General features: G+C 45.7%; 2 protein-coding genes across 2 annotated transcripts; both read left to right on the top strand.

Moving 5' to 3' along the window:
* The first annotated feature begins 5,695 nt into the window (after positions 1 to 5,695).
* LOC136323139 (keratin-associated protein 10-8-like) lies at positions 5,696 to 6,232 on the top strand. The gene has a single exon (XM_066254955.1). The coding sequence runs from the start codon at positions 5,696 to 5,698 to the stop codon at positions 6,230 to 6,232; it is 537 nt and encodes a 178-aa protein (XP_066111052.1).
* A 2,933-nt stretch (positions 6,233 to 9,165) lies between these two features.
* LOC136323138 (keratin-associated protein 12-1-like) lies at positions 9,166 to 9,486 on the top strand. Its single transcript, XM_066254954.1, has one exon. It carries the CDS (start codon positions 9,166 to 9,168, stop codon positions 9,484 to 9,486), a length of 321 nt encoding a protein of 106 aa, XP_066111051.1.
* The last annotated feature ends 255 nt before the right edge of the window (positions 9,487 to 9,741 follow it).

The following is a 9,741-nucleotide window of genomic DNA, read 5'->3' as shown; positions in this document are numbered from 1 at the left end:
ATTTTACAAGCTGGTTGCTAAACTATTGGTAAATTTGTAGTGGATACAATCAAGGTGCTCCAGTCTGAGGAATGGCTTAGATCCAGGGACTGGGCAAAGGATCAAGACTTTCTTTTGGGGTGATTGTCCTGCTCTTCCTGATCATCCAGGCTTGATTTCTGTTGTTTTTTACAGAATTTTTAATAACTTTTGCATTCTTTTCATTTTCCATTAATTTGAGGAGAAAGAAGCATCAATTTGTTGTCTCACTTAGTTGTTCCATTTAATTGTGTACTCATTAATTGCTTCTCGCACATGCCCTGACTGGGGATAGAACCTGTAATCTCAGCATGCTAAGATGACATTTTATCTACTCAGCTATCCAGCCAAGGCTGTTTTTTCTTTTTACAGATTTTAAAGAGGCAAGTGATGTGTTAGCCTTACAGAAAAAGGTCATGATTTGTAATGTTTGCCAATTTCCTTTGTGTAGAAGCTCCCACCCCAGAAGGACTGAACTGAACCCAATTACATAAAATCCTAGCATATTCTAAAATTGCCCATACAGGATGAATAACCGCAATTTTAACCTATAATACGACCTTAACTCTGCTCAACCTTTTTTTACATATCCTATAACAATTACAACATTTATGCTATTTATTATAACCTCTTCAACAACAACACTGTCTCTCTCGCACATGTGAAACAAGATGCCCCTAATCATTACAAGTACTCTATTACTCTCATTAGGATGACTATCCCCCTTAACTAGTTTCCTCCTTAAATAAATAATTATTCAGGAGCTAACAAAAAACAATAATATCATTCTGGCTACACTAATGGCCATCACAGCCCTTCTATTCTTCTACATGCAATGAACATATACCTGCTATCAAGACCCATGTATGTAGCAATGCTTTTCCCGGTCTTCCCCTCCCAGACTTATGATACCACAATACGTCAGAAAGGTGGAATACCCTAGCATTTCAAAGTCTGTTGAACACATGGTTGAAATTGAGATGTATACTGGAGTCCTGAAACATTATTATAGGCTCCCTGTCAAAATGAGATCTAGAACGGGCAAGTAGTAAGTGAAATCCTGGCTACATGCAGCTCACAGTGAGTTCATTGGGCCCACAGACCAACCTAGTGGTCATTCCTGGGTCCCTGGATATATAAATAAAATGAGTATCCTTGGTACTTGACACAACTTCTAACATTCATGACTAGGCTTTGAAGAAGGAGCCGTCATATTGAGAAAGGTGGAGCAGAAGCCACTGAAACTGCTCTCCCACCTCTCCCCACCACCCCCATCCTGACCCAATTCAAGGTTCTGATTCAAAAACAACATTGCAAACTACGGGCAATGGCAGCAATCAGTGCCGCTTTAAAGGTCTAAAGGATTTGTGTGTTCTCATAATATCTCCAGGTTGGCCCCTGGATAGATCCTGGAGGATGACTGTACTGCAAACTCAGCCAAGTAGCAGTTCCACTGTGGCTGCTGTGGCAGACGAGCTGCACTTTCTAGAGCAGCTCACCCAGCGCTAGTTCAGGACATGGAAGGAACCACTGACTGGTGAATGCCTGCTTTTTCATCCCTGTCATGAAAGAGGTGCATGCAGTATTTGCTTTCATATCAAACAGACAAAGGTTACATTTGTGGTTTTGTCTCATCCCGGACATAAAGTACCCAGAATAGATCTGAACCTCCAGGACATCCTCTAGGACATTACAACTCTCTACTACATCAGTGACATCATGCTATTAAACTCTCAGGAGCAAGAAGTGGCTACAATGTTGGAGCCTTGGTATGACACCTGTACTCCAGAAGATTGGAAGTAAACCCTGCAAAACTTCAGAGGTCTGCCACAAGAGTACAGGTTTTAGAAGTATCCTGGGGCATGTTGCAACGTTCTCTCCAAAGTCAAGAATAAATTATTGTGCCCTATGGGAAACACCATGCAGAAGGGGGCACGATGCCTGACAGGTGTCTTTGTATTTTGAAGATAACAACACATACTCTCCATCTGGGAACATGACTTTGACCCATATACCAGGTGCTAGAAAGGCTGCCGGCTTTGAATGAAGCCTAAAGTAAGAGAGGATTCAGCAGTAGGTTCTGGTTCCAGAGCAAGTTGTCCCTGTTGGGCCAGCCAGCCATATGGTATTGGAAATATCAATGGTAGGAAAAGATGCTACACGGAATTTGTGGCAGCTCCAGTGGAAGGATCACTATTCAGGACCCTGAGATCTTGATACAATCAAACTGCATCCAACAGCATATTAACAGGATTATACACAACCAAGTGGGGTTGATCCCAGGAATGCCAGAGTGGAAAATATGAAAACCAATAAACGAAATGCACCATATTCATCAAATGAAGGGGAAAATCCCACACACTCATTTCAATTGATGCAGAAAAATCATCTGAAAAAAAAAGCCAACAGTCTTTCATGATAAAAGCATTCAACAAATTAAGACTAGAAGGGAACTTTCTCAACATAACAGAGGACATTATGAAAAACCCACAGCTAACATCATGCTCAATGGTGAAAAACTGCAAGCTTTCTCCTTAAGATCAGGAACAAGACAAGGATGACTATTTTCACCACTTTTATTAAACACTGTACTAGAAGTCCAAACCTGAGAAGTTAGGCAGGAAAAAGAAATAAAAGACATCTAAATTAGAAAAGAAGAAATAAAACTTACCACAAAACTATAGTAATCAACACAGTGGTACTGGCATTAGGATAGACATATAGATCACGGAAAGAATAAAATTGAGAGTTTAGAAATAAACGTATACAACTATGATCAATTGATTTTCTTTCTTTTTTTTTCAGTTGAATTTATTGGGGTGACACTGGCTAACAAAAGTATACAGGTTTCAGATGCTCAATTCTACTACACATCTCTCTGTGCATTATTTTCAACAAGGGTATCAAGACCATTCAAAGAGGAAAGAATAATCTCTTCAACAAATGGTGCTGAGACAACTGGGTATTCATGTTAATGTTAAAGAATGAAGTTGAACCTTACCTCACACCATATATAAAAATTAACTCAAAATAAGTCAAAGACCTAAATATAAGAGCTAATGAATAAAACTTTTAGAAGAAATTCTAAGACTAAATCTGCATGACTTTAGGTTTGGCAGTAGTTTCTAGATAGAACACCAAAACCACAATCAACAAAAGAAAATATAGATAAATTTGACTTCATAAATATTAAAAAGTGTCAGGTATCAAAGGACACCATCAAGAGAGTGAAAACACAACCCACAGAATAAGGAAAAAATATTTGCAAATCATAATTCTGATAAGGACCTATTATCCAGAATGCATAAAGAACACCTATAACTCAGCAATGAAAAGACGAACAATCCAGTTAAAAATGGCCAGAGCACTTTGATAGACCTTTATCCAAAGAAGATATACAAATGGCCAATGAGCACATGAAAGGAAGCCCAGTATCATTTGGTTATCTGAGAAATGGAAATCAAAATCATGATAAGATACCACTTCATACCCACTAAGGGAGCTATAATATAATAGTAATAAATAATAATAACATGTCAGTGAGCACAGGGAGAAACTGGAATCCTCGTTGATTGTTAGTGAAAATGTAACATGATGCAGCTGCTGTGGAAACATTCTGGCAGTTCCACCATATGACCCAGCAATTCCACTCCTAGAGAATGCAAGAGAATTCAAAACAGGTGTTCAAACAAAAGCTTGTACAACAATGTTCGTAGTATAATTATTCACATTAGTCAAAAGGTGGAAACAAATCAATTGTCCATCAATTAATAAGTGGATAAATAAAATGTGGTATATTCCACAGGATTGAATACTATTCAGTTATAAAAAGGAATGAAGCTCTGACACACGCTACAATGTTGATCAACCTTGAAAACATTATGCTCAGTGGAATAAGCCAGACACAAGTGATCTCATATTATATAATTCCTTTTATATGAAATGTGCAGAGCAGGCAAATCCATAGGGACTGAAAGCAGAGTGGTGCTTGACAGGGACAGTAAAAGACTGCTTAATAATACAAGGTTTCCTTCTTAGTGATGAGAATGTTCTGGAACGAGAGAGTGGTCGTGGTTGCACACACTGTGACTGTACTGAATGCCACTGAATTATATCCTTCAAAATAGTTAAAATGGTAAATGTTGGATTATGTGTTATCATATACTGTACACTCTTAACAGTGAGGCCCCCACCCTCAGCAGCTCCGGACATTGTCGGCATTGTAAATCATGGTTGATCTTATGGATGGGACATCCATGTTTTAATCTGAGAACTTTATTTAAAAAAAATTTTAAATTTATTGATTTCAGCAAGAGAGAGAGAAAGACAGAAACTTCAAGCTGCTCCTGTATGTTCCCTGACCTAGGATCAAACTGGCAACCTCTGTGTTTTGGGATGATGCTCCAGCCAACAGAGCCATCCGGCCAGGGATGAGAAACTTGAATTTTTAATGAGATCAAGTAGCTTTTCATATGCTTAAGGAAATTTGAGTGTTTGAATTTTGTATTTTATTGTTTTGTATCTCACCTTGGTTTGCTTGTAAGGACTTTTTCATTTTCATGCTAACCTACCATCTATCACGCATAGTGCAAATATTTTCTGGCAGTTTAAGATCTTCAATTTGTATACTAAAAGGATTTTCTGCCTGATAAGGCAGTGGCACAGTGGATAGAATGTCGGACTGGGATGCAGAGGACCCAGGTATGAAACCCTAAGGTCACCGGCTTGAGCTCAGGCTCATCTGGCTTGAGTGCGGGATCACCAGCTTGAGTGTGAGGTTGCTGGCTTGATTGTGGGATCATAGATATGACCCCATGGTCTTTGGCTCAAGCCCAAAGGTCGCTGGCTTGCACAAGGGGTTACTCGCTCTGCTGAAGCCCCCCAGTCAAGGTACATATAAGAAAGCAATCAATGATCAACTAAGATGCTGCAATGAAGAACTGATGCTTCTCATCTCTCTCCCTTCCTGTCTGTCCCTATCTGTCCCTCTTTCTAACTTTCTCTCTGTCTCTGTCAAAAAAAAAAATTTCCTTTGGGGTTTGATTTAAATTATACCTATGATGGACTGACCAGGGAGAGTGGAGGACAACATCATTCTGAGTGTTTGCTCATAACTCTCTCAAGTCCCCGGTGAACATATGTTGTGTGTAGTTTTTGGTCAAGTTTATTATTTTGTTCATGTCTGACCCTCTTAACAGTCTTCTCAGACACTTCATGTATTGGGCTGCAATGGTGCTGGGTGTCTTTTCTGCCATGTCCTCACATGGACACAGCTGGTGTAACAGAGGGCTGCTAGTGGCGCTGAATTTATCTCACACCAGCTGCTTCCGTGAATGTGATGTTAGAACCTGAGGCAGTCACTCAGCAAAAACTTGCTTTATATTTTTCACAAGTTTTCTGGAGCCAGAAAAAGAACAGATGGGAAAACAGAGTCCTGCAACATACTCACAAGTTCAATGAGTAAAAACTAATTATAGAAAATAAACCAGAACTAATGAAGGTTCTCCTGCAAACCAGTCTAAACACCAACAAGGAAGGTAAGGCGTGGGAGCCTCCTGCTGGGGCACCACGCACCAAGGAGGATATAAAAGCCCACAGAGCGAGCACCTCACACACACACACACACACACACACTCACAACCTCCTCCCAGCTCACCTCCACTACCACTGCCCCACCATGGCCACGTCCACCCTGTCCGCCTGCTCCAGTGACCTGAGCTATGACAGCTGCACCTGCCTGCCAGGTTCCTGTGACTCTTGCACCAGCTCCTCTTGCCAGGTGGACAACTGTCCAGAGAGCTGCTGTGAGCCCTCTTGCTGTGTCCCTACCTGCTACCAGCCCACCTGCTGTGTCTCCAGCTGCTGCCAGCCCACCTGTTGTGCTCCCACCCCCTGCCAGCAGGCCTACTGTGTGCCTATCTGCTGCAAGCCTGTCTGCTGCATGCCAGTCTGTTGTACACCTGTTTGCAGCAAGCCTGTGTGCTGTGTGCCCATATGCTCTGGGACCGCCCCCTGCCCAGCCCCCTCGTGCTGGCAGCCTACCCCCTGCCCCTCATCCTGCTGCAGACCCTCCTCCTGCGTGTCCCTCATCTACCGCCCTGTGTGCAGGCCTGCCTGCTGTGTGCCCGTCTCCTCCTGCCAGCCCAGCTGCTGCTGCCCAGCCTCCTGCATGTCCCTGCTCTGCGGCCCCATGTGCCCCCGCCCTGCCTGCTGAGTCTCTACCACAGCCCAGACTTTCTGCTACTGCCCAGCTCGATCCTCTGCCTCTCAGGTTGCTGTCCTTGCTCCTGAACACAGTTCTCCTCTCCTAGGAGCCCCTGGAGCCCCTCTGCTGGTGCTAGGACCTTTCCTCTCCCATCAGTGAGCACACAGTTGTTGCCTAATGCAGATTTGAACGTGCTGTCCATCCCTTTTTGAAAAGAGATGACCCACAAATCCTTCGCTGGGGTGGACTTGGGACCTCCAGGAGCCTCCTTCGTAGGACTGAGAGCTTGCTTTCCATGTGACAAAGGCCAAGTGCTATAATCAATAAAATGTTTGTGCAGAAAAATATGCATTTGCATTTTTGTCCTCCTTTGAGTCCCCTCTGTGGGTGCCCCGTCTGGTAGAAGCCAGAAAATAAAGACTTGTTCTCAAATCTGAGTTCAGAGCGGCTGAGCCACAAGATCTGACAGGGATGCCATCTGCACACTCGTTTCCCCTTCTGACCCCAGCGGCCCACCCTCCTTGCAGTGGACAGCCTTCCAAGGCTGGGCCCAGGAGGCAGTGTGGGTGCTCGAGGCATAGATCCTTAATGGATGTGGGCTCCTACCCACACCAGTCCCCCTGCCTGTCCAGGTTAAGGGTGAGTTGGGGCGCAGAAGAAACCCTGTTGGTCAGAAACTGACAGTCCAGTTCCTAGCACTGTACTGAGTTCCCTGGGAGAAAGGTGCCCGCACAAAGGCGTGCCTTGCCTACATGCCAGTCCTGACACAGGAGCTGATGCTCTGAGCATCAGCAAGACCCCCTGGGTCCCAAAAGGGGTACAAAGCTTGGCTCAGACATCACTTGCTCTGCTCAAAGTTTCAAGGTCTGATTGAGGAGGCACAGCGCAAATAGTCACCTGTGAACAAACCCTCAGGACTGTGGGGGAGGATGAGCCTGCAGCCTCAGTGGACGACTGGTTATAGAGTCAAGACATGAGTTAGTCCAGGAGTCCCCAAACTTCTTACACAGGGGGCCAGTTCACTGTCCCTCAGACCGTTGGAGGGCCGGACTATAAAAAAAAACTATGAACAAATCCCTATGCACACTGCACATATCTTATTTTAAAGTAAAAAAAACAAAATGGGAACAAATACAATATTTAAAATAAAGAACAAGTAAATTTAAATAAACAAACTGACCAGTATTTCAATGGGAACTATGGGCCTGCTTTTGGCGCATGAGATGGTCCATGTCCGGTTTCATATTTGTCACTGCTAGCTGTAACAAGTGATATGACGCGCTTCTGGAGCCGTGACGCGTGCATCCCGCGTCACCGGAAGTAGTACTGTACGTGGGCGATGCAGTGCTTTGTGGCGCCGCCACATACAGTGCTCCTCTCACTGACCACCAATGAGAGAGATGCCCCTTCCGGAAGTGCGGCGGAGGCCAGATAAATGGCCTTGGGGGACTGCATGCGGCCCGCAGGCCATAGTTTGGGGACCCCTGAGTTAGGCCAACCAAGCAGCATTAGGTTACCTACTTATCCCTTATCCTCTCATCAGGAACAGACCAAGGAGGACCATAGGAGCAGGGGAACAATGGAGGTCAAGCAGATGGGACCAGGGACAAAGGCATCTCCCCAGAAGGAGCCTCTAAGTCTCACCCTCACCCCAGATAAGCTCTACGCAGAAAAGAGGGGGCAGAGCAAAAACCCTAAGAGGGCCTTTAAAGAGGAAATGGCTGGTTCATAAACCTAACCCAACTCTTAAATCCCTCAGCTTGCCCAAATTTATTCAAAACCTGTACCCGTTATTTGTTCATTCAAATTTTAAGAAAAATATGACCATCTTTATAAATAAAGGGACAAAAGTCTTGACAAACTCTTTTTAGCACAGAATTCAAAATACATGGAAGAAGGTTCTACCTTATTCCTAACCCAAGGAAGGTGAGATGCAGGGATGTCAACACACGTGACAGCCAGCAACCTACAACTCATGATGTCAGTCGATTCCCCACCACTCCTGGAGCATGGCCATTTCTGCAAAGTGTCCTCACACCCCACGGTGCCTCTGCCTGGAACACACACCATCCTGAGCCCTTCATGTCACCCAGTGCAGCTCAGCATTGCCTCCTCGCAGGGGCCCCCAGCCACCCACTCTCTCTGCTGAACCTGTTTTCCTTTCTGGGACCCAGCCCTCCCTGGAATCACCTCGTGCTTTCCTTTCTCCATCCACTCACTCGTTGCCCGGGAAGGCTCACGAGGCTAGACTGTCTCCACTGCCAGCGCACAGTATATATTTGCTGCATAAACAATAAACTTCTGTATGGATCAGTAGAAGGCAGGAGTGGGCAGAGTTTCTTTAAAGGCAGATAGTAAGCATTTCAGGCTTTGCTGTCACCTGGTCTCTCCCACAACTGCTCAGCATGCTTGTGCAAAAGCAGCCCTAGACAGCCGCAGACATGGACAAGGCTGCAGCCAGTAAAACTTTATTTACAAACAGGCAGCAGGCCAGACTCACGCTGCAGACTTCAGTTTGCAGACTCCAGCCTTAATGTTCCCTGTGCAGAATAAAAGCTCAAACGACGTTATTGCCTTCAATCTTCATTGATGGCATGAGAGAAAACTGACTAAAAGAACACAGTACTCTGAGTCGAATCAGGGTGCTCTGTGCACAATTATGGTCTGGAAAACCACATGAGCCCCATGTAGTCAAACCAGAATACCCTGTTTACAGAAGGGCAACCTGGCCTCAAAGCCAAGTTCATTTATGGTGGAGCCTAACATAGGAAGTGCATCCCAGGAAAGAAGATTCTGGGAACACGGCGGAAACAGCCATGAGGAAGTCAACAGTCGTGCTTCTGTGTTCCGGGACGCCCACAGCCTGGGTATAAAGGCTGCCAGGGAAGGAGCCTGCAGACATCACTGCCCTCCAGTCCCACACCAGCCAGCCCCAAGACAACATGTGCCACACCAGCTGCTCCACAGGCTGCCAGGTTGGCTGCTGCTCGCCCAGCCCCTGCCAGTCCTCCGTGTGCCGGCCCGTGAGCTGCAAGGCAGCCGTGTACGTGCCTGTGAGCTGCCAGGTGTCCTGCTGCAGGCCCGTGAACTGCAAACCCATTGTATGCATGGCCCCTTCCTGCCAGTCCTCTGTGTGCCTGCCTGTGAGCTACAAACCTGTCATGTGTGTGGCCTCTTCCTGCCAGTCCTCTGGGTGCGTCCAGCCCTCCTGCCCCACCCTGGTCTACAGACCCATCTCCTGTTGGACCCCTTCCTGCTGCTGACCACGTATCTCCTACCCAGCTGCTCCGAGTGCAGACGTGGGCCCACCTGTCTGTCTCCCAGAATGGCCTCAGCAGGCCTCCAAGTTCTGCACGTGGCAGATGAAAAGCATGCTCAAGAACCCCTCTGAAACCCAGGACGAGAATGTGGCGGGGTGATCTGGATCCCTGGTGACCCTCAGGGAAGCCCTGGGGCTCAGCGTCCTTCTCTGTCTCCAGCAGGAAATCTCACCTGGTGTGAGGCAAATAAACTGTGCT

Source organism: Saccopteryx bilineata, chromosome 2, assembly GCF_036850765.1.
Source record: "Saccopteryx bilineata isolate mSacBil1 chromosome 2, mSacBil1_pri_phased_curated, whole genome shotgun sequence".
NCBI lineage: Eukaryota > Metazoa > Chordata > Mammalia > Chiroptera > Emballonuridae > Saccopteryx > Saccopteryx bilineata.
Note: the sequence above shows the minus strand (reverse complement) of the source record. Positions and strands in the feature narration are given on the sequence as shown.

What these genes read in the sequence shown, in the direction of transcription:
- LOC136323138 (XM_066254954.1), top strand. Translation starts at nt 9,166, where the DNA reads ATGTGCCACACCAGCTGCTCCACAGGCTGCCAGGTTGGCTGCTGCTCG.
- LOC136323139 (XM_066254955.1), top strand. Translation starts at nt 5,696, where the DNA reads ATGGCCACGTCCACCCTGTCCGCCTGCTCCAGTGACCTGAGCTATGAC.